Source organism: Rutilus rutilus, assembly GCF_951802725.1.
Source record: "Rutilus rutilus genome assembly, chromosome: 5".
NCBI classification, from domain to species: domain Eukaryota; kingdom Metazoa; phylum Chordata; class Actinopteri; order Cypriniformes; family Leuciscidae; genus Rutilus; species Rutilus rutilus.
The window spans coordinates 3490862-3516806 of record NC_140213.1 but is presented as its reverse complement, the minus strand read 5'-3'; the positions used below and the strand labels follow the sequence as shown (position 1 = coordinate 3516806).

The window sequence follows — 25945 nt, the reverse complement described above, 5'->3', positions numbered from 1 at the left end:
TATCAATAATTCAATTAAATAAATCATTTTGTTTCTAGGACAAGGGGTTTAAAAGTTATAACAACCATTTGAAAAAGTGATTTTTTGAACTTAAGGTGGCGCTATAGAGTCGGTCCCAGAGACCCCACATTTGGTCAGATTACTATTCACGACCACTACTATAAGTGTGCCAAATTTCATAATTTTTGAAGGTACGGTTCCTAGGGCTGCCTTTGAATCCCATTGTGGAGGAATAATAATAAAGAAAACCAAAAGAAACAAAAGTTGGCTACAGAACATTCAGTGCTCGGCCCCCAAAAAAGTGCTGGCAATTTTCTGCCAGGACATTATCTATTAAGTTTACACATATTTCCTTTAACACAACACAATGCAATGTGTAACACAAAATACATGCAGTGAAAAAAAATTCTGATTCACAGTACAATGTGCCGTATTTTACCATTGTGTATCTTCTTAGGCATGATTCACATCATGATGAATCCTGTTATAAACACCATCATGGTAACACACATGACACTGCAATAATGCAACAAACATTATACAACAACATAACATGTAACATGAAACCCTAAAGTATATAAATGATAGGGGGGGAAAGAGAAATTTTTATTGATTTGAAATAAAAAACTATGAAATGTGAGCTGTCACAGAATTCTGAGAGTGTCAATTTACACTTTTTCACTATAAATTATGAGATCATTTCATTTTAAAGATTAATACAAGTCAGCTGAACCTAACCTCTGACCTTTTCAGAGATTGGGTTAGTATGTTGATGTGATTAATTTGACGTACATTTGAAATGAGAATAAAAAATAATGTCCATAAGTAAACAGCATTCTTCAGGTATTCACAATTTAACTTGAATGTATTTGATTCAACACAATTGAATGAAATAATGTTCATTACGTATTTTAAAGATTTTTTTTCTAACTTATGTTACAATTTCCCCAAACCTCTCAGACACGAAGAAAATCCGTCTGGTACGCGTGGAATCCACATGAAAACTTAAAATAATTACTGGACATGCAAAAACATTTGCATTTATGCATTTGGCAGATGCTTTTATTAAAATCGACTTGCATTGCATTCCTAATGCACATTTTATTAGCTCTTGCTTTCCCTGCGAATCGAATCCATGACCTTGGTGTTGTTAGTGCCATGCTTTTACTGTTTGAGCTACAGAAAAGACAATTTTGTGCCACAAAATAATATATAATAATATTGATATATGCACAGTGAGAGCTTTCCTGGGCATATATGTTAAGGGTTGATGTCGAGTTAAAGCATTACAGTCACCCCATCACACTTTAATGTAAGTGTAATGCCCACTTAAATGAAAGTTTTATTAAAACTCCTTATTTTGCACTGTTTGAACTCCCGTGCACTCGTTCACTGCAGCATGTGTTTAGATATAGGACATCGGTCTTGTTATGGGATAACCCATCATCTCCTGCTGAACGCTAATGGAGTCACGAGGGTTGCGGCAGAACGTCGGCATGCGATGCCATGACAGAGAAACAGAGCCTGGCATCCGCAGCGCCAATACATTTACAGTCAACATATTGCATTCAGGCCAACGTGTTTGGCCACACACAAAGAGTTTCAAGGACCATGTTACGGATCACATGCCTATGAGAACTGAATGTATTTACATCTCTGACTTCCTTAAGGAGAATCAGCTTCTCCTTTTTTGGCATGAGAATTGCAGAAGACCTTTTGAGACTCTTTACTTACTGTTACTGTATTCATGGTAGGAGCCCCAGCGATCCCAATAATATAGGTGCAAAAAAAATCTTCATTTTTTAAATAACCTCTTAATTTCTTGTTCATTTGACCTAATCAATTCCCAGAAGGCAGATTTTAGGACTATTGCAGCTTTAACCCATCTGTTGCATCATTCAATATGCACTTTTCAGCAATGTGAATTTTATCCAATAAAGCAATATGAATTGGACCAAGAGCTGCATGATTAACCGTTAGAATTGCAATCTCGATCCAAACACCCACGAGATCTTATTCCTAAATGACAGCGATTCATCTCTGTCTATTAAACCTTTGACAAGTAGCCTACGATCACAGCGAACATCAGATCTATGTTGGCGCTATAGTTGTCATGTGGGTATAGACATCCCGTCTTTTCAGCCTCACAGTATCAGTGTTTCTGTGTGACACTTATTAAAATTAACACCGAAAAACTGGAATAAAAGTTTGGATGTAAACACATCCAAAATAGCGCAAATCACCTTTTGAAAGTAACCTGATGCTTCAAATAAAGATTGCATCAAATACATACGTCAACAACTGTGGACGACTGTGAAACATGTATTTGTCATTGAATCATTCATTCAAGAGATTCGTTCAAAAACGCTGATTCATCTAATAAAACAAGTGAAGTATTTGAGTGAGTCATTGAATCATTCATTCAAACCGATTAAAAAAAATCGAATTAATTAAATACTTTTTTTACATGCTATTTTGTTTCGTTTTCTATTCAGAATCGTGGGAGAATCATTATCTCTATTAAAAAATGTAAAAAAGATTAGCAATTTATCCAGAATCGTGCCGCTCTAATTTGACCCCACCAAAAACACTGACTAATCCTAAAATACAATGACAATAATAATAATAATAATTCTAAATCTAAACAACAAAAAACAATATTACAAATGGCATGTGAAATTCATTTTATAGTTAGAGCCAATATGTAGAATAACATTTTCTCCAAGGATTTTTTTTTTTTCACATATTTTTTGCAAGTTAAAATAAAATAATCAAATAAATGTATATTTTTTTTATATCTCAGAAGATAATTCATCAACATATAAATGCAAATAAAAAACATAATAAAGGTTACGTTTTTATGCACATTTCACATGTATAGCTGAAAACATATGATTTTCACTAACAGTAAGTCATGCACGCACATGAGATACGTGTGTGTGTGTGTGTGTGTGTGTGTGTGTGTGTGTGTGTGTGTGTGTGTGTGTGTGTGTGTGTGTGTGTGTGTGATGTAGGGCAGTTGCGGTTCCGTAATTGTGCATTCTCATTCAGGTGTACAAACGATGTGTACTGAACAAAGACATGAGGGCATTCCATCTGAACAGCTGGGTTCAGTGTCACAGCGCTACACCTCAGTGAACACAGCCAGGGAAGACACACAACTAATGACAAACAAACCACGAGGCCCGAGAGGAGACGTGTGGAGGAGGAGATGCCCGCTGACTCCAATCAAAGCACTGATTTCAAAATCCGGTTGCTGAGGACACTCGTGCAGTTGCGTAAACCTACGATATGAGATTCAGATCTCTAGCTAGATAGACAGGTGTGTTGACATGTAGACAAAGATTGTCATCTGGTAGTTTATGGAGCAGGGAAAACCCTGTGCAAACCTACCAGCATCAGGGTCGTAACATGAGTTTCAAACACATGAGTCGTATACGCAGTGCATTTAGGACGTGACAGGCAATTAAAAGTTATGTTATAGCAATTCTCTGCCGTTTTACAAAATTTCGCTGGACTCTGGCAGCATTTACACTGCAGGTCTTGATACCCAAATCCGATTTGTTTGTTTTCTTCTTCTTTTAAAACTGACCCATATCCAGCATTTGCATTAAACATTTGGCGAAACAACCCAAGGTAGACGTACTGAGGCTTAGGAGACAAAATAAAATAAAATGAAAAGGAAGTAAAACGGTGCGATTTGAAACGGACCCAGATGAAATGATAATACAAGCTTTTGCTTTCCACACCATCTTTAAAGGTCAGCAAAACATTGGCAATGCACCTGAGTTGATGCCATCCGCCACCGTCGCTTTTTCAATGGCATACAACTCACATTGACGGGGAAATATCCAATCTGTCCTCTTACATGACAGATATGCAATTGCACGATTTATTGACACGTATGAATGAGGCTAGGGCTGCACGATATTGGGGGAAAAAAACCTGACATTGCCATATTTAGTTTTTCTGCGATATATATTGCGATATGAAAAGTGTTTCACAGATGAATAGCTCGATTTGGAAAGAATTCGAATCATTCTAGAATGATTGGGTTGATTTTGTATGAGAGTGAATCTGCACAGAAAGTAATAAACAATACGAGCATAGATAAATGTAGAATGCAAATGAAACAAGGTAAGTCTAACAGTATTCAGGTACAGATATTGAATTATCAGATGTAAAATAAAACTGCATCGTCTTCACTGTATAAATTAAATACAATTTATCTTTGTTAATTAAAGCTACAAATGAGATTTTCTTTTTGAATTTTGTTGTTTGATTCACATTAATGACTCAGACGGCGGCGGGTATATTAGGCTGCTGTCACTTTAAGAGCTAATGCACGATTCTACTACCACTACATTCTGTGGATGTTTACTGATATATAAATGATTATGGACTAAATACTTCACTGAAATGGATTGTCTGGACCCTTTACAGTGTAACTAAACCATTTTTGTTGGAGTGTAATGGGTCAGTGGACTAGCAGGAGGCTTCATACGTGAGTTTCTTCCGTTTTGTGGTTGTTTATGTTGATGTAGGTGGTCTGACAAAGACACGATACCCGCTGTGTGGATTGTATCTTAAAGTGGTTTACATCGTTCGAATCACGAGTATCTCAGCTTTCCAAAGATATGTAACATGTTTTTTCTTTGAGTTTTGTCTTTCAAGAAGTTAAACCTCTTTTCACAAACTCAAAATATGATGTTATCTGAACAACTTTAGACCCATTTATCTAGGACTTAAGTACATCTTTATATGTAATTCCATAACTCAAACAAGTAATTTATGTGCTTTAGTTCTTTAAAACAAAAGACACAATGATTTAAAATGCTGTAAAACTTAAAAAAAAAAAAAAACGTTTAATTTGACATTATTAACAATGCCAGTGCTTTTTGTAAGTGTACTTAAGCGTGTTAAGAAACACAGTCATGAAACTGCACTCTCTTCAAGTACACTTAAGTGGCCTTTTATTTCATATATTATCTGAAAGAACAGTTTAAAAAATATATATGTTTAAGATCAAGATATAGGCTATTATATCCCGAGTTTCAAAACATTGCTTCAAATGTGTTTGAGCTATTAAAAGGCCCTGGGGTCCCTCAGATATCGAACAGAAAATGATGGTTAAGGCAATTGCTCATTTGTAATCACTTTGGATAAACCAATCTGTTAAATGACTAAATATAAATGCATTTGCAACCATTCTGACCTTAAGCTAGACTGTAATAAAAATGGTTTCTCTCACTTGTGTGTCAGATGTCTCCATCTTTAGACATCAAAACAAACAGAAGCAGAATATGCACAAAAAGAGCGCCCCATATCTACCTCTTCTCCAAAATGTGGCGTGCGATCAGTGTGTGTGCGCTCTTACCTGCACTTCACAGCGTGTGGGAAGGAAAGACCAGTTCAGGATTGGCACAATTTTTAAGAGAGTGTGGGTGCGCTGAGCACAACACAGCGTTCACATTATCAGTGCTCAGTAATATCTTAGCTTTCAGAGAATAGTTTCAGAATTCAAACGCTGTCGGCAAACAAAAAAAGCAACAGATTTGTTGGCACATGAAAACAGTTCAAGTGTGTAAAGAGAGCTGATTTTGCCATTGCAATTATGGAAAAAAGCAGCAGCTCTTATCTGAGCCAAGAATTACACGCAAGCATCACGATGATGCAGGAGAAAATGATTTAAGAGCAACCACTTCGCCAGCTCTACTATCATTTGCATACACTTTTCATGCAAGGCACCAACAGTGATTACTGGCGCATTTAAATCTGCCGTTTACCAGCCGATGGGTCATTTATACCTGAATTTGAAATGTAAAAATATGTTACTAACTACTCTTAGCGTAAGCATTGATGGAGGCATCAAGCTTGCAATCTTTATGTCGGATCTTTGACTCAAACATGCGTGTACCCACACCTACAGGCATGTTTGGACAAGGTGTCCCATGGATAACTTGCACTGACCTTGTTTTTGGTTGTCATATAAACAGATATTCTTTGATTATGTAACTGCGTGTTGCATAACACACACTAGGATGACCAATCAGGTGTGACAAAGCAATGCATCGTGGTTCTGCACTGATTCTGCAGGGGAAATGAATCCGCCGCTGTTCAGACACTCCAGCCTGTGAAGAAGAGGGCCAGTGACGCACTTGAATGACTCTGTTGTGCCCTTAACTACTTCACAATCACAAGTGGCCGTCCTTCCCTACAGAGAGAAACTGCAGCTGCAATTTCTGTCTGCACAGACGTGGAACTAAAATATAGGAGAATGTGGAGAAGAACTTGATGGCAAAAGGGCTGAAGAATAACATGTGCATCTTAATAGTCCTTACAATTACACACTAGCTCTGTTCCAAAACGTAGTGACCGGTCTCACTGCTCGTCACCAATCAGACTCGTCCTGAAGAGATGGCCCACCTTCTACAATCATAATCATACTTTTAAAAAGAGGACTTATTAGGAAATGATATACTCAATTATAAACTGAAATTCTTAATTGAGTGTTATTTACAATGAAAAGAAAATTGATTAGAGTGTTTTTAGAACTTTACATCTTTATATGTACAGTCATTTAATAATTATATTGTCTTTGAAATATGGTTAAAGTGTAATAAAAAAAAAAAAAAACTCTGGTTGCATAAACTAATACTTTGTTGAAGCACCTTTTGATTTCATTACAGCACTCGGTCTTTTTGGGCAGGAGTCTGTTAGCATGGCACATGTTGACGTGGCAGTATTTGCCCACTCTTCTTTGCAAAAGCGCTCCAACTCTGTCGGATTGCGAGGACATCTCCTGTGCACTGCCCTCTTCAGATCACCCCGCAGATGTTCAGCTGGATTCAGGTCTGGGCTCTGGCTGGGCCACTCCAAAACGTTAACCTTCTTCTGGTGAAGCCATGCTTTTGTGGATTTGGATGTGTGCTTTGGGTCGTCGTCGTGCTGAAAGGTGAACTTCCTCTTCAGCTTTCTAACGGATGCCTGAAGGTTTTGTGCCATCATTGCCTGGTGTTTGGAACCGTTCATAATTCCCTCCACCCTGACTAATGCCCCGGTTCCAGCTGAAGAAAAACCGCCCCAGAGCATGGTGCTGCCCCCACCGCGCTTCACTGTGGGCACGGTGTTCATTTGGGTGATGTGCAATGTTGTTTTTGCGCCAAACGCACCTTTTGGAATTATGGCCAAAAAGTTCAACCTTGGTTTCATCAGACCATAATTGATGTTTGTTTTTGCAAACTTCAGCCGGGCTTGGATCATTTTCTTTGTAAGAAAAGGCTTCCGTCTTGCCACCCTACCCCACAGCCCATTCATATGAGGAATGCGGGAGATCCTTGTCACATGTAGCACACAGCCAGTACTTGCCAGAAATTCCTGCGGTTCCTGTAATGTTGCTGTAGGCCCCTTGGAAGCCTCCATGACCAGTTTTCTTCTCGTCTTTTCATACATTTTGGAGGGACGTCCAGTTCTTGGTAATGTTTCTCCACTTGATGAAGACTGTCTTCACTGTGTTCCATGGTATTGTGGTATTGTAACCGTTGTGTTCCTGTTTAGTCTTCCTGTTTAGTCCTGTCACATGTCTTTTGTTTTCCCGCCACTTATCCGTTGCCATGTCTACCATCATTAGTTCTATGGAATGCCAAAGCTGACTTAATTATAAATAAATAAATACATAAATATATATACGAAGAAATGTAAAAAAGCAAAAATACAGAAAGAAATACTTAAATAAATATACAAAGAAATGTAAAAAAGTACAAATAAATGAGTATTTATTATTTTATTTCCTTATTTATGTATAATTGTATTTTTTTCACACATTTTTTTTTATTTTTTTATTTATACATTTATTTATTTCCACTTTTATTTATTTCCACATTTATTTATGTATATATGTTTTTTATGTCTACATTTATTTATTTTCACATTTATTTATTTCCACATTTATTTATTTCTACATGTATTTATTTCTACATTTCTTTGTCCGTATGCTAATGAGGGGGGCGTGTTTACCTCAGACAGTGGCAGTGCTGAAGCTTTGAGGCCACATTTTATTTTACTGACAACAGCCATAGTGCCTTATTATTATAATAACTGAGTAGTTTATCGATTAATATTAAGAATTTGACATATATGATGATGTATACCTATTTAATAAGGTTTGGAGGAAAAAACGCCCCTGGAAATCAATTTATAGGGGGAAATATCACCACGACCATGGGCACGACAGGTGCTGTTTGAATGGGCATGATGATGCTTCTGTACGGACAAAGAAATGTAGAAATAAATAAATGTAGAAATAAATAAAAGTGGAAATAAATAAATGTAGAAATGTAGAAATAAATAAAAAATATTTTATACATAAGCAATTATACATAAATAAGGAAATAAAAGTATAAATACTCATTTCTTTGTACTTTTTTACATTTCTTTGTATATTTATTTATTTATTTATGTATTTATTTATTTATAATTCAGTCAGCTTTGGCATTCCATGTAGTTCATCATCATCACCACCTGTGTCTTGTCAATCACCTTCATCTGTGTCACCTGGTTTATGTTCACCAGTGTCTGTATTTAGTTCCCTCTGTTCAGTCAGTCTTTGCCCGTTCTCGTCGTTACCAGTGTGTATCGCTTAAGTTATATTTGTAAGTAAACACTTTGTATTGGAGCCTTCTGCCTTCCTCGTCTTCTTCCGCCTGCACACACCCTGACAGGAATATCTAATGCTTTGGAAATTCTTTTGTACCCTTCTCCTGACTGATATCTTTCAACAATGAGATCCCTCTGATGCTTTGGAAGCTCTCTGCGGATCATGGCTTTTGCTCTGAGATGCAACTAAGAAAATGTCAGAAAAAACCCTAATTGAACAGCTGAACTTTATTTGTGATTAATCAGGGTCACTTTAAATGATGGCAGGTGTGTATTTATAAACACACACCTGCCATAAACACGCCCCCCTCATTAGCATACGGACAAAGAAATGTAGAAATAAATACATGTAGAAATAAATAAATGTGGAAATAAATAAATGTGAAAATAAATAAATGTAGACATAAAAAACATATATACATAAATAAATGTGGAAATAAATAAAAGTGGAAATAAATAAATGTATAAATAAAAAATAAAAAAAAATGTGTGAAAAAATACAATTATACATAAATAAGATTTGAAGTACAAAAGTAAAAAAAAAAGCCTGATTTGTGAATGTATAATTTAGTCCAGTGTGTTAACTAATAGTTCCAGTGTTTTCACTAGATTAATTTAACACATAGATACATCTATGCCTCATTAGCGGTTTCTATGGGCCGCTATTCATTAAGCTGTCCGCCATACGCCAGTCCGTGAACATTTCGAGAGCAAGTTGACTGAGCATCTACAACCACACTTAGACGCATGTATGAATATCTATATCTACAAAAGACTTAAGCGTCAGCTAACGCAACATTAAACAGTTACCATAGTAAAAGTGAGAAAACATTAAAAAGCACCATAGTTAAAACCTTGTATTGAGTTAATACATAAAAACACAAACCAACACATTCTCACCGGTGAAAGGTTATCCCATTTCTTCGAGAATTTAAATCACAGGCGGGTTCACAACCAAGCTGCGCAATGTTGTGGCTTTGAGTCTTATACTGTGTTCGAAATCACCCGCTATACTCTCATTCACTATTCCCTACATTAGTCCACTAATATAATCCACTTGAAGGAGTGAATGAAAAACGAGTGAGTGAATTCGGACACTGAGTGCGCATGAAGTGCTGCCGCTTTTGCATAGTTTGTGCTTACAGCAACATAGTGTCGGCCCAGATCCGGCCCACATCTGGTACACATGGAATCCACACGTACCAGATGTGGGCCGGTTCTGGGCCGACGCTATGTTGCTGTCTGGGTAATAAATAATCAATGAAAACTTAGCAAACAGGCAGCTCCAGTAGTAAGATTAAAAGATTAACAACTCTGTCATGGAATCTATGTATAAACCTCAATTAAGCAATTGAATAATCGGTTAAAAAGTCATTTATACCTGTATGATATTACGCTGTAGCCACATTGGACCAGCGGTTTGGAAAATGAATGGATGGATGATTCAGCTGAGGGCGCCATCTTCTGGTCAGACGTGGGAATTAATTTAGCATGCGACTCTCACAGTGCATTATGGGTATTCTCTAGCCGCTGAACATACGATTGTATACTCGTTATTGCTTTGCATTGTGGGATTGATTGAGTGCACTTGGTAACGTCCACTATGGTTTCAGACACCACTACAAATGGCCGTTCCCTCAAATAGTGCCGTTTAAAGGTATAGGGGACGATTTCAGACACACTGTGAGTGACGTGTCTGGACTGGAGCGGTCGAGTGTAGCATCTACCTATAGACCTAATGTGCCAGAGAAACAAGCGATCAGCCATGATAAGAAATATTGTGTTTGAACTTCCGTTTTTGCGGTAGCTCTGTATATTTCTATGCCGAAGAGCATTTAGCTGCATGGTGAATGGTGGCTTTACTTATTGTAGAGTTACTGAAAGTTATCATGAGCATTGTAATGTTTAAAGCAGATGTCATAATAAATGTCAGTAGACTGTGAAGTTTATAAAACAAGCGGTTCATTCAGAAATCCGTAAGATCTTACCTTCATGCTGTGGAAATACAAAACAGAAGACAGAACACAACAAGCGCAATGCTAAAAAGGGGCAGGGCTACACACATATCTGTGATTGAACAGATCTGATTCGAATGATTTCAGAACAAATGGACATTGCTTGGACATGTTAGCATGTTGCTAAGCTAACGGTGTAGTTCCAAGAAGCATAAAAGCAAACATCACACACACATATTTTGTATAAATATCATCTTTATTATTGTACTGACTATTTCTTTGTCTATACAACATTGAATGAAAAAGTATATTAATCATTATTATCCCCCTTTGTCCACCATTTTGGATGCATTTATCCATGGAACTCTGCGCAAACTATTGTGACTTGTGAGATTGCCTGTCAGTAAATAATAGTCTTAACTTCTAGAACAGTCTTTGTTTCTGGTGTGTACATGTGATGCCTTCATATGCAACCTCCAATTACGGGTCTGATTTATGAAAGCCGATGGTGCGTGGTTTGCGTCATTCGTTTTGAATGACATCAAAAGTTCACCTCTCACTAGGTATTGTTTGCTGAACTGGGCTGCCGAGTCCAAACGAGGCATTGCAGTCTGGAAAGTGTATTCAGCACTGACAAATCTCCAGATGTTCCTTCCTCTGTGAAGCTCTGAGTAAAAGGCAGCTCCCTTCACTTCAAACAGAAGCAATATCCATAAAGCAGAAAGTGAACATACGGCCATCATGTACATGTGATGTGCTTCAGTGCAAGCATTCAGACTCGTGTTTCACAGACCTCGCTCACACTGTCACGTAGATGAATCGCCCTCTTCAGGCCGTGCGAGGTTTTGCTACAGATCTTCTGGTGATGACTTCACAATCACTTATGCTCAGAGGAAAATTGGGTGACACTTTATTTTAAGGTGTCATTGTTACAGTATAATATTAATTAACTACATTTACTTACTATAGGGTTAGGGAAGGATTAGGGTTTGGTTGAGGGTTAGTTGCATGTAATTATGCATCATTTACTGTTATTACTATGGTAAGTAACATATGTAACAAGGTCACTGTAAAATAAAGTGTTAACAAAAATTGTATCTTAAATATAGAATCTCTAAATTGATATATCCGATTAATCACAAAATTAAAGAGACTCACTTTAAAAGTTTAGCTGATGTCTAAGTGAGTTCGTAAGTGTTCGATTTAACTTTGAAACTGCACTAAATTCTGTAACATTTTTTCGCTTGCAAACTCTATTGACTTTCTGTACAAAGTGCAGATTTGGATATCTGAAAACAAGGTTTCTGTTCTTCATCTGACCTTGTCCTTTGCAGATATTCAATATGTTGAACTGTGAAGAAGAAGGCCGTGTAGAAGACGCATGTGAGATCACTAGGATCGTTTTCCAAGAAGCAGGAGATATAAGCACAAGTCTCCATTTGTTCTCCATTAAATCTTGCCAATGAAAAACAAGATTTTATTTTATTTTATTAAATACCTTTGAGGTTAACAAAATATCTAGTGGTGATATTTAAAAAAAAAAAAAAATCCCGAAAGACAAAAAAACATTGTTCAAAAAGCCAGACAAAAATGTGGAAATCACATGGTGAGAGCTGGATATAATTCAGGCTTGTGTGAAGTCCGAAGATGAAGATATTGTTTCTAGTGTTGTATTTACATGCACTCATGTATGTTCTTACGTGTGAACATATACATGTGCTCATGTTGGGTGTCAAGAATGAGGATGAAGATATAAAATGGCCCCCTGGTCTTCCAGTCTCTTAAGAACTTGACCCTCTTGGTTGAGATCATGGTAGGAATTCTGAAACAACAAGGACATCCAGTGAAGCAAAGCAATGTTTTTTATAGAATTAGTTTTAATTCATCAATTTGTTTTAATTAATTGGTAACACTTTTTTTCACTAGTCCACTTCACAACTCTGCAACTTTGCAACTACATGTCAACTAGCAGTCATTAGAGTATCAGTAGGCTGATGCTTAATATCTTCTAAAGGTGATGATACACAGGGCAACTTTTTGAGCAGTATTGCTGGGCAACGTTGCCGTCAACGGGCAACCAGACAAGACACAGGGTCCACGACCGATCTAAATTATCCAGATGGAAATTAATTTCCCATTTTCAATGGGAAAGTGCCCAAGAAGCAATCGACCTATGTGTGCCCAGCAACATTGCTCAAAAAGTTGCCCTGTCTATCATCACCGTAACACTTTATTTTCATACTCCTCAACAGATTTTCTACGGACTATAGTTAACTTAGCCACTACATGTCAGCTTATTCTACTAACCTGAACCCTAACAGTCTACTAATACTCTAATAAGTTGACATGTAGTTGCAAAGTGACTTGTAGATATTAAGCAGACAATCTACGTATACTCTAGTGAGAGTTAGTTGACATGTAGTGAAATGTCTGAAGTGGACTATCAAAATAAAGCCCAGTTTATTTCATTTAAAAGAACCAACCTTCATGGACTTCATTGTTTCTTTTCCATAATAGTGGATGGGCTGTTTCTGGTTTCGGGACTCTGGATATCCGAATCCGGCGACGTGCACAACGTCACAGTAGTTCAATGCCACGAATATTGCCAGAATACCAGTGGTGGGATGGATTGGCTTCTGATGGAGAAACAGAGGAAGTGCTGTTTAGATAATGTCTGTTTAATAGTGTTTGTCCTCCTGCAGGGGGCGGCTGAAGACAGCTTTAACTTTCCTATGAATGCTTCAACACTTGGATTTTAGCCCAAGTCATCTATGTGAATCTATAACCGATTTTAGTCATTTTTTCTATGCAATCAAATGCTCTCTCTCTCTCTCTCTCTCCACTAAGGTCCACCTGCAACCATCCAGCAAGAAACCTGACATAATGGCTATTTTTGAAAAAAGAATGAGCTCTGTGATATGTCCTGCACAAACCGTAATAGGACATCCGTATGTCAACAATTTTGATGAGGTTTTAAACTTCTTGTCATTTTGTAAGCTATGTAAAAAACGTTAAACACACACCTACGCTTCAATAAGACCAATGCATTAAACCACTTAAAACTTACTTTTGTCAGAAATCACCTTTTGTATGTTGGAAAATTTCTGCTTAGTGGAACGCTATGGAAAGTAATGCATCTTGGCTTTTTCCAGCCCTGACTGCTTAAGTTGCATCCATCTCTCTTTTTCCAAGCCGTTAGCTTTTCCGCATTGCTCCATGATTTCCGTAGCCACTGATCCGTTCAGCCCCACACAAATTATCCTCTCTAAACACACTTATGTACGTCTCCTCAAAGATGCGAATCTCAGCCTCCATTTCAACAACAGTCACCGTTTTCACATCATGTTCAAATTAAAACTTCCTAGTTTCTTCTTCTTGTTAATGGTCTTTCCTTTCCAAAACATTTGCCACTGTGTTACTCATATACAACATTTACAAATATCCAGCTTGATAAGATTTAAATGATAAAACAATATATGTATTCAACATTAAAGACAGAATTTTGCTTGTCAAATGGTAGAATATGTTCACAGATGAAATACCTTCATGAACTGTAACTGTCGAAGAACTGACTTCATACATCTACTATATATTACCAAAACAACAGTTGATTAAAAGCCAAAATGGCTCAGAAAAATGAATTAGGATTAGAATTGGAATTAAATTAGAATCAGGACTAGCATCACTCGGTTATATTTTAAATGATTAATATTCATTTTTTAAATGTCCAAATACTGTTTTTGTGCCCTGTAAATAATAATTTGTGTGCCTTGTAAATAATAATAATAATAATAATACCCACGACCCTACAGAGGATTAGTGGTTTGGACAATGGATTGAATTATAATATTAATAATAATAACAGGGCTAGATTGTCTTCTATTGTGATTCTAGATAATAAAAAAAAAAAAATGTATTAAACATAAAATAAACAACAACAAAAACTAAACTGGCCCTTTAAAGATTGTATTCATGTAAATGACTATCTTTTATAAATGCCCTGGTATTTACATGGTTTTCTATGACTGTGAACCCTGAATAAACTACAAATGTAACAAAGTAACAGACTAGCTTAATGATTTAGTTATAGTTATTTTCTTGTTCTGCTTCTAATTTTAGAAGTCAGCAGTTCTGCTAACATTTCCTGTTGAAAGCTCTCTCTCTCTCGCTCTCACTCTCGACACAAAGGAAGAGAGTCTGTAGACTGCGGTGTGTTGGTAGTACAGTAAGTGTCCAGGTTAAGAACTAGTTTGGCCAGCAGTATGTTGATGTTTGACTGAAAACATCACTCTCTGTTTCAGTCTGGTTTTTAGACTGATAGCTCCAGAAGCGAGTGTGGACGTGCACGTGTGTTTGCCCCATGTTTACTGACAGAGTACGGCTCTGTTTGCCACCCTCTCAAGCATGACGTCTCTGTGATTCTGGCTGTCGGCCCAGAGTTAGCGGGGGTCCCTGTCAGCGAGGATCACGGGAGGACAACCTTCTTAAGCAGCCCGAGGAATGTAAAGAAGTACATCTGTTGCACGTGTGTCTGCGGTGTCTGAACGAGCTCGATAAATGGCCGCCTGACAGACATATGCAGAGGGGTGTGCCTCCAAAAAAGTACACAGAGAGGAAAGAGGATGTATGTGTTTAGAGAGCGAGAGAGACTGAGCTTGTTTTTTGTATTTCCTTGCTGTCACTAGCCTTTGATAACATGTACCAGAAATAAACAGACACATTTCTAATCATAATTCTTTGTAAATCTCTGTGGCTGTAACAGGATACTTGAGGTCTCCGACCACAGATAATTGACCATATAAACATTTCACAATAACAAATATCGGTAACACTTTATAATAACTGCACACTATTAATCATTAATTAAGCATTAGTAAACAGTTAATTCATCATTTATAAAGCATTAATAGACATTAATAAGCAGTTTATAAATACAGCTATAAATGCTTTATTCTTGATTTAAAAGCGTATCTATAATGTGTTTAATAATTGTATTGTCATACTTTATTAATGATCAATTTATCATTTCTAAATGAAGTATAGCATTATTTACAAAGCAGTTATTTAGGAGTTGCCAGCTGATTCATAAGATCCCTTAGAAATTGTAAGTAAATGTAGTAAATTCAGGTAGTTATAAAGCATTTAGTAGTGGTCAGTTAACTATTTTTGTGAGCTCATCTAAAGTGAGGACTATTTATGCCTTGTAAAGCATGTATAAAGGATATTTAAAGACTCAGTTATCTTCTAAACAGATAAAGGAAACAAACACAACACAGTGATATAGAACATATAAATATTAACAGCCTTTAAATCTCCCTTGTAAATGCTTTACAAGGCATAACTAGTCCTCACTTTAGATTAGCTCACAAAAATAGTTAACTAACAACTACTAAATGTTTTATAACTACCTGAATTAACCCTGGATTACAGTAGAAATACATGTTACTAAAGCATTTCTTAACACACTAAGTAACTATTACCATATGTCTGAATAATAAGATATATGAATGTACATTTAAATAGTTTATTAATCATTTACTTACAATTTCTAAGTGATCTTATGAACCACTGACAACTCTTAAATAACCGGTTTGTAAATAATGCAATACTTCATTTAGAAATGATAAATTGATCATTAATAAAGTATGAAAATACAATTATTAAACACATTATAGATATGCTTTTAAATCAAGTATAAAGCATTTATATCTGTATTTATAAATTGCTTATTAATGTCTATTAATGCTTTATAAATGATGAATTAACTGTTTTCTAATGCTTAACTAATGATTAATAGTGTGTAGTTATTATAAAGTGTTACCCAAATATCTTGGCGCTCACAAAAAAGAAACAAGCAGAATCCAAAATTAACACACATGAGTGAAACTTGGCTTTGGTGAGGTAAACGTTTGCCAATTTGACCGTTCGCAAAGACCTGCCCCCTTTAGTTACTAACAGCGCCCCCTACCGTATAACAGTGGAAACACGGAAAGCCAGAAATGTACGTCAATGGCAGGGAAAGAGTTAAAGGTGTCATGAACTTCATTGTTTTATTGTTTCATAATGTTTCCTGGGGTGCACTTATAATGTTAGTATGATTTTTACATTAAAAAAATTGAAATAAAAGCCATTTTTCCTAGCCTGATTTTGGCCCTCTGTTTGAAGGGGCGTGTCTGCAGTGAGGCTTCAGTGTAAACGCCCACTGCTGTGATTGGCTAACAGCTCTGCATATGAAATAGATAGCATTTGGAACTCTCTCGAAACCTTTTAGCACGTTTTTCTATTACAGCTCTCAATGTTAACTACTCGTGAAAAGTGATAATTATAGCATTTCAATTAGATCTATGGCATTATATTTAGATCGGTGCATCAAAGGTTGCAGTGATGAGCATAGCCGATCACAGACATGCATGCAGCGATCTCGTCATTGCAACTCGACTTCTGCACTCCAACAAATGCTTTCATCATAACTAACAGTGCAAACACAATGTAAATAAGAGATTCGTTGATTATTACGGGAGTTTTGACGCGAGTCCAGAACTCGGTGACAAACACGATTGACAGCTCCAGCGCGCACTGTTTGATTGACAGCTACAGCTATTGTAAACGGAGATTATAGATTGTAGAGATTATAACAGATATGTAATATTAACAGATATATAATGACAGATTATTTACACCCTACTAAGAAAAACAATGTGAAGTTGACCGTTTAGTCACTGGTTTGATTTACTGACAGGATAAAGATCATCTGACTGTAGCTACATGAATCATTACATCAGAAATCACTGGTCACAGATCAGCTGATTTTCTTCTGCGTCATAAAGAGGCACATTCATGAACGAGTCGTTCGCTGGGCCTGGTAACAATAAAAGCTGATTTTGGAATAACAAGGAAGTTTTCATTTCTGAAACTTTCACGATATTCTTATAATATGATGACCTCTTATATGTCAAAACCTCAAGGAAAATGTTATTTCTCAGTGCATGACCCCTTTAAGGCAGACAGTTGTAATGTTTCACGTTTTGTTGAAGAAATAAGAGACTTCTTTCAAAAATCATCAGTTACAAAAAAGTGTTACAATTCTCCCTTCATGAACATTACATACAACACACTCCACATGTAACATGTCATTTTTCATGGGAGTGAATCCATGTGGGAAAAAACGCCCTCTTTCTCACAAATGAGATTAGAGGGGAGCTGGTGTTCTGCTCACTAATGGAGACTTCGAAGTATCAGGATACACCAAATGTCAACCGACTGGACCCTCTCTAATATGTTTTATTAGCATGGCACATGCAATTCTGCCTTGGGTAACCTTAATGTCAAGAATCCATATATGACGCATTAAAGTTTTTTGAGTCACATTACAATCGTTTCATTACTATCAAATATGCAAGTGCCACAATTTCCATATCTGAAATTATATCCAGATCTGTTCTGCCAAAGTAAGAGCGTTTCCATAGTGATAAGAGTGTTTAACATTCCCTGGAGCCGGGCCATGCGCGCAGATCTCACCTGTTGTCGGCGTGGTTGCAAAGGAATTTGCAGAAGCTTGCTGGCTGTTAGGCGAAGAAAATATGGGTCCAGGACACGGATCTGACTGGTCCGGCCAAGCCAGATCTGGGGAGGAGGCTTCCAGAAACCCTTTCGACCCTAAATCAGGCACAGAGAGAAAACAGCTCCTCGTGATTACTGGGAAATCGGGGGGAAATCTGGCACAGGTTTAAAAAAAAAAAACAAGTGAGACAGACTGACCCTCTTCTCGTCATATAGGATCTCTTTGAGCCAGCGGAGGTCCTGTTGTTTGAAAGGAACCAGGACTAGCAGTGTGTCCGGGTCATTGTGGACATTCGGATTAAAGGAGGCGGATTCGGGATAAAACAGACGCAAAGTGGTCTTGTTCCCCACATCCTCCTCATAGCCTCTCACTGGGGCGTCATTCACCCTGACACACAAAGATATGAGGCCATTTATATTAAGGTCAAAGGTCAAATCAGAGCTGGGTATTCTGTACATGTTGAGCTCAAATCATGTTGGAATAAGCATTGATAATAAGTGTGCGTAGGCTATAATGTCAAAACAATAATGCAATTCTAATGCAATTTTCAGAGTTGAGAATGTGTCCGTTAAGAAATAACGGCAGAAACAACTTGGTCTTGTGAAGTATTGACTGTGCAGTGTAGTTTGTACACAATTTGTGCTCTGTTGATGACGAATAGTGGTAAAGCTTGCCAGAAAGCACTACTCATTTAGCCGATTTATGAGGTGATAGGCTAGTGCTGCCAAATTGCATTTCCCGGCATTGCCTATGGCAGCAAGAGAAAGCTAAAATACATAATAAAGACAATTACAGACCTTATTTACACCATTTGCCATTGATTTTGCAACACTAGTGTTAAAAAGCTCCCTGATTTGGCAGTAAGTTAAAGAGTTAAAGAAATATGAAATTGCCTAACACATCTATTTTGTCCAGACAAAATCTGTTCGTACATCAGCTCATAATTATGACCTCCGAGCTTGTAAGTAGGACTTGAACGCTGCAATTCATCTCAGCTTAAACTGTGTGTGTGTGTGTGTTTCACTCTATGAATGTGATGCAGACCAGGTGAATCTAACTGTGTTTATATTACAGTAGCTGACATTCTTTAATAGCAAGACATTCTTGAGATGTCAACAGCATCAATGCTTGAAGAGGTTAATTGAAAACAAATAAATACAACACAATGGGAGATTAACTGCCAAAACATCCACCAATGGGGAGGAAGGGGTGACGTTCTGATTAAACATTAACAAAGAGCCACACCTTGTGAAAACTTGAACAAATTTGTTTCTTATTATGGAAATAATGTGTGAACTAAATGTAATGTTTACTGACACTCAAATGCATGTTATTTATAATTAAATGAAAATGTAGTTCACATTTATACTGAATGAAATTTAACTTAGTTTAAGTAGGACTTTCAGGAATTTCATAATTATTTCTATGGTCTTTCAAATATGGTTAAAGTGTTCTGCTGAATTTAGTGACAACAAGCATTTATAATAAACTAAAATATATTTTAATGTCAATTGATTGAAACTTGTATGTCATGTATTTAAAGGCATTTGCAATTAAACATTTGTAATGAAGTTGCAATTAAGTACATTCAAAATATGTTAACTTTAAATGTAATATCAAATAACACAATACAGTTAAAATTATAATCAAGTGCTTTACATGTGCTTTAGTATGTTAGTCGACACATCAAAATAAGTGTATGTCTTTAAAGCATGACAAAGATTTAAAATGTAATTTAAAGTAAAACTTTATTCTGCCATTATTGCAAAGTACACTTCATACAAGTGTACTTAAGTGTTTTAAGAAACATGGTAATGAAAGTTGATTCTCTTTTGTTTCATTAATATTATAGTATTGTATTAATTAATAATATATAATAATATTATATATTATTATCTGAAAATAAACTTGTTTTTCAACACACTTGTTTTTCTTGCACACTTGTTTTCCAGAAGGGATCATTTAGGAATAAAAACACATTAGCATATTAAGGGAGGCAATTGTAATGTGATAAAAAATTCTCCCTGCTCTCCACTGATTCATGATACTACAAATACATCCTTATCAACTCATTTTTTACGGGAGTGAATCTATGTAGGAAAACCGCCCTCTTTCTCACAAATGAGATTAGAGGAGAGCTGGTGTTCTGCTCACTAATGGAGACTTCGAAGCATCAGGATTTGTAACTCAACACCAAATGTCAACCGGCTGGACTCTCCTCCCCCGCCGTGATTAGCTTCTGAGAACACAGCGAGGAGGGCGAGACCATGGAAAAATACACTCAGCCAAATTCTGCCGTTTGTTAGAGGCTTACAAGAAATAAAATGGCATTAGTTCATTCCAAGGCTATAAATCGGCTTGAGAAGCAAAGGTTGAGGAACAGTAGCCAGGCAGCGCTCTAATTGCAGGAGGTATCGAGCCTATTATTTGCCACTAAACAGACTTACAATAAAACAAGAATGCAAAATACAAGCCAGACTTATGGAAAGGCTATCGCTCTGTAGACCGAAAGAAAGATATATTCAACGGATAGATGGAGATGGAAAACGAGATGGAGAGGGAAATGAACTAAAAAGCTTGCAAACCTCAAACTAAAACTTTCTGAGAAATGTAAAAAAAAGAGGATATAAGCATTACTGTTTTAAAGAATGCGGACTAGTAAAGGGTAAGTGAAAGCAGTGTCATAGAAACGCTGAAAGAGGTCAAAGAGAAGTGGAGGTGTTTTTTTTGTTTTTACCTGATCACCACGTCGTATTTGTTAATGATCTCCCCCAGTGAAGTGTTTTTTATGGAAAAGCCGTTTCCAATGACTGCACATGTCCTGCAATCTAAACTGCTGACACAAAAAAAGGCACTTTCCATGAATACGGTACACAATAGGGCCTCGGAAAATTATGTTCATTTTTTGTGCGCACTTTGGGTGTGAGCACAAAATCTGCGGGATTAAAAATGCAAAAATAAAAATATCTACCAGGATTGTAAATATAATTTACAAGCTGCCACTAGGGCTGTCACTTTACGTTCGAAAACCGATTGCACAATCGATCGGACCAACCAGCACAAGTTTCGAATACGAAAATAGGGAATTGATTGTAACGGGCTTCTCGGCGCGTGTCCAGCTCGTCACGATACGCCCGCAGCGAACGCGCGTCACACACCAACTGCAGGCTCTGACACACACACATAACAGCAAATTATACTTCTGCATAATGTGTCTCTTTTTACTACAAAAATGTGAATTCTGCCGGTATTCAGACAGTCTCAGGCATACAGATACAGATTCGGGCTACGGTCTACAAATTTGTTTGACATTTCTAATGGTAAACACAGCCATGTTGAAGCCTGCAGTGATGTTTATCAGTGACGTTATGGCAGTCCACTCTGCTTATTGTTTTTCGAGAATGTTGCACTCCTGTTTGTCATTGTGCACGAAACTTCACGGCAATAAATCATCAGGAATATTTGCTGACTTGTGCGCGTCTCAAGCATGGAAAGACATGGAAAATCGATTTTACAATCGATTCAATGAACATTTAAGTCTCAAAAATCGAACAGGAAATTTTCCCAAAAGTGACAGCCCTAGCTGCCACTAATGCCGAGTTCACACTGCACGATGTTCAAAGTAGTCGGGTCACTGTTCTTTTCACACTGCACGACTATCTGGGGTAACTATCACACGAGAAGTGATAAGGAAATAACGCAAGATCACGCGTGTGTGAGACCGGAGTTCTCGCGCGAGATTGAAATTGTTATTAAAAATTATAGCCTGCAAGAAGCTTGCGATCCAAATTGCCTGTGCGCTGATTTGCAGCGAAAAGGAGAAAAAGAAAAACAGCTTATGAAGGAGGGAATGGTTGGGGAGGAACGGCAGCAAGGATTGTGTGTTCTGCAAAGTAACCTAAGTTGGTTACCAACTAACCAAAGTTTCCTCTGCAAGGAAAATAAATAATTTTGCAGTTTGCTGCTGTTGCTGCTGGTCAAGCAAATGTGTGTGCTTTGTTTCTGTTTGATATAATTGTAAATATATCTATTAAAATACTGATATCCTGGTCTATAACTCCTCCCCGAACATCCCGTGGTCCTGTATCTCGCTCTCTCATTGGCTGTAGGTCTTCGCCGATGTAGTTTTCAGTCAGAAAACAGGTCCAGATATTCAGCATGCTGAATATCTCACGGGCGTCAGCGATTCTATCAGATTGCGTTTTTGATAATTCACACAGCGTGATTGTCACTCACGTGAACGAGCACCGATTTGCCTATGATTTCGGGCATTTGTCGCGATCTCCCAAAACATGTCGGCAAACGAAAATCGGGCCTAAAATAGTTCAGTGTGAACTCGGCATAAGTGGGGCTACAGGGTTTTACTTCTCCTTTTACAAAACCGTCAAATAGTCATTAAGTAATACGTGCTGTAATTCATGCCACACCACAGCATGTCATAAGGAACTGAAGCAAATGAGCGAATCTGAGGAATGGTTTAAATCTAGATACTTGTGAAAGCTGTTCAGTCGTACTTTACCTCTCAATGTTTGCTGGCATTGTGTAGCTGGAAATCACTGCCAAGACCTTCAGAAGCAGGAGCTCTGCAGTGAGAAAGAAGAAAGTCTTTGAACAAAGTGCACCATTATGAATGTATCAACATGAATGGATCGCATGCAGAATGCTCGTTTTGCAGTAAAAGCATGCTGACCGCAGAAAAAGCAAAGAAACCTCTTTATATTAGGTTGACTGAAAGGTTTCAAGGGTATGTAAGGTTTCAGCAACCAGATTTATGTGATCATGTACTGTACTTAGGCCAGATTTAACATAAGCATTCGCTTAATGACGTTGCACTAGATTTAACCATTGCATTAAAGGAGAGATTATAACAGAGAGGACCAAAAGAAGCTGTACATACCGCTGCCTTTAATACCATAGGGCAGGGCTTCAGCTGACAGATGTTCCCTCCAGAAGAAATCCTCAAGCTTTAGAAAGAGCTCAGTCTTTCGGCTCATGCTGTTTCGGTAAAACAAAAGACAGACTCAAAAATAAAACTACTTATAATGCTTTGTTTCTCAGTTTTGGCATCATTTCAAGCCAGAACAACAATTTCCTCCCTACCTAATTAAGTTTTTAGTGTACTTGGTTACCAAGGACACAACAGTGTCAGTAACAAAAAAACAAAACAAAAATAAAAGGTACATTTCACCTGCGAACACAATATATTTATTGTACATAATTTCCAATAGAGTGCTGCAGAGATGATGTCAAAAACCGGAAGAATAATTCGTCAGTGGCTCCCTCGAGATTATCCTATGGGTTTTAATAATGTATTTTATTTTATTTTTATGAGTAAGATAAGATTGGTGGTATTTAGGGATTTAGTGCCTACTAACAAGATTTTTTTTTTTTTTTCAGTATTCAGTTTTAAGAAGTTTTGAGCCATCCATACTTTGAGATCTTGTAGTTAGGAAGTGATGGAAGGGGGAGGAAAAACAGTATTGGGCTGAAAGGTAAGATAGATTTGTGTATCATCAGAGTAGCAATGGAAATTTAGACCATGACGCTGGATGATCTGAGCAAGAGGAAGCATATAGATTAGAAATAGAAGTGGACCAAGAACGGATCCTTGAGGAATACCACGGAAAACAGTGACAGAGCAAGATTTGTGTTTATTAATGCTTTTATTAATGATTTTCCTATGGGTTTTAATAATGGGGTTTTTCAATTTATGAGTAAAATAAGGTCGGTGGTAAACATATCTTGACAATACTTGGACGTTTTGCTCCACAGCTTAAATTGCACACACCCATGTCAAAAAAGAGAGAATTTTTTTAAGCTTTTATGTTTATTTTTAAAAACCACTAACTAGATAAGAATGTTTGGGGTGTGAGTGAGTGCAGTTTACATAAAACAAAATGTCCAAGTACGGTCAAGGTATGTTTATCGCACACCTTAGTTTAATCATAAATAAAAAATAAATAAAAACATATTAAACCCCATAAGAAAAACTCAGGGGAAGCACTGGTGATTTGGTCTATTGGTGTTACGTCCTTAGGGACGTTCATAGTGTTTTTGCGTGTATTTTTGTGTTTCTCTTTTTGGTCTCTTTTCACAAGATGCAAAATAAGTCTCTGATGTCCCCAGAGTGTGTATGTAAAGTTTTAGCTCAAAATACCCAACAGATCATTTTTTACAGCATGTTTAAATTGTCATTTTTTGGTTTTAGTGTGTGCCCTTTAAATGCAAATAAGCTGCTGCTGCACTGCACAGGGGGCGGAGCTTCATGAGCTCGCGCTCAGTCTCTCAGGGCAATCTCATCTCACGGAATGATGATAATATCAGAAACTCTCAGTAAAGGTGTTCATTTCGAGTCGGACAATAATGCCTACAGAGTCAGAGTGCTGTATAGAGATGGAACAGGTATAGTTTAGTAGTTTAATTACGGTTATAACGTATTTGTCATCTGCTTGCATGTATCCATTATTAATAGCCTACAAGTCTGCTGTTTCGGATCAGGTCCGAATGATGATCAAACATATACTGATGAGTTTAATAAAGTTTATTGTACATCACACAAAAGATGAAACGTCAGTTTTACTTCAGAAAATCACCGTAAGAGCTGAGTAAACACAGTAAGCTATAAGAAGTGCGCAAGTACATAAACGAATTTCGGCAGAGTTGAGGGAGCATTTTCTTTAAAAACAAAATAATTCCACCTCGTCTTCAGCGGCTGCCTCAGATTTCGGGAGTAAATAGAGAGAGCTATGTGGATTAATACATCCAGCCACACAACACCTACAACGCTTGGGAGACATTCTCATCTATGGCTGTGAACTGGATCAGGGCGGGGCTATGTTGAAACGGCAGTGTCTGTCAACACTCGTGGGCGGGGCCTGTGCTTAGTGACGTCACTAAAACAGCATTCTGAAAACAGGTCGTTGGGAGACACTGCTGATGATTGTGAGTGAAAAAGTGAGTGGATTTTTATCACTATTGGCTGGTTGTGTACACACACTGCCAACACACATTTATGCATAATAGGGGACCTTTAAGGAACATGCTACTGCTAGCAGAAGAGAGACTTTTTGTTCTGGTTCTGCCTTGTGATGTGTTTTGTTTCTCTTTGCTTGATTTAGTTTTGTTAAGTGTTTAGTGTGTCTTGTTAATCGTGCCTTGATTGCCCCAAAAACTTCTTATTTGTTCTTCAAAGCTGCGTTAAGCGGGAAGGAGGAGAGGGGATAGGTAAGGCCGTCACGTGACATACATTTACACAATTAGTTGGATTTTTGTCTATATACACTGGGTTAGGGATTTGTGCCACACTCTGTATTTTTGTTTTGTTAGAGTAGTTTAGTTAAGACGTCATGGACGTTGAAGACTTTTTCTTTTATCTTTCTTTTTTTTTTTTTTTTTTCAGGATTAGATATTAATGGTTTAGTTAGTTCCTTTTTGATTGTTATTTTGTTTGTTTGGCACAATCCTGTTTTCCCTTTTTTCATATTTTTTCATGTGATATTTTGCTTTGTTCATATGTAAAATATTAATTACTTTCTTTTATTAAATTAAGTTTACCTGATTTTGTCGTGTCTCTCTTGTTTCTCATTTCATTCAGTGCTCAATGGTGACGTGTCTGAATTGGCTTAATCTTCCCCTTCTAAAAATTCCTAGACGGTTGTGAGCCAAAGAACGGTCGTAACAATTGGTCTGTCAGATTATGCAAAAATATGATTTAACTTTTAACAATGTATCCTATGGTTTTTTTTACAATTAATTTAGGATGCATAAAATGCTA

General features: G+C 37.1%; 1 protein-coding gene across 6 annotated transcripts in view; it reads right to left on the bottom strand.

Moving 5' to 3' along the window:
- Positions 1 to 10847: 10847 nt before the first annotated feature.
- The window catches only part of st3gal4 (ST3 beta-galactoside alpha-2,3-sialyltransferase 4), a 36616-nt gene continuing 21518 nt past the window's right edge, over positions 10848 to 25945 (bottom strand). For 3 of the 6 annotated variants that reach the window (XM_084409228.1, XM_084409227.1, XM_084409225.1), the window contains exons 5-11: positions 23069 to 23166; positions 22691 to 22754; positions 20909 to 21007; positions 18369 to 18558; positions 18129 to 18266; positions 13094 to 13246; positions 10848 to 12432 (exon numbers count right to left, since the gene is read on the bottom strand). In XM_084409228.1, coding sequence (XP_084265354.1) covers positions 12343 to 12432; positions 13094 to 13246; positions 18129 to 18266; positions 18369 to 18558; positions 20909 to 21007; positions 22691 to 22754; positions 23069 to 23166 — 832 coding nt within the window. In that variant the 3' untranslated portion in view covers positions 10848 to 12342. The remainder of the gene's footprint in view (positions 12433 to 13093; positions 13247 to 18128; positions 18267 to 18368; positions 18559 to 20908; positions 21008 to 22690; positions 22755 to 23068; positions 23167 to 25945) is intronic. The other 3 variants (XM_084409230.1, XM_084409229.1, XM_084409226.1) reach the window with 1 other exon arrangement.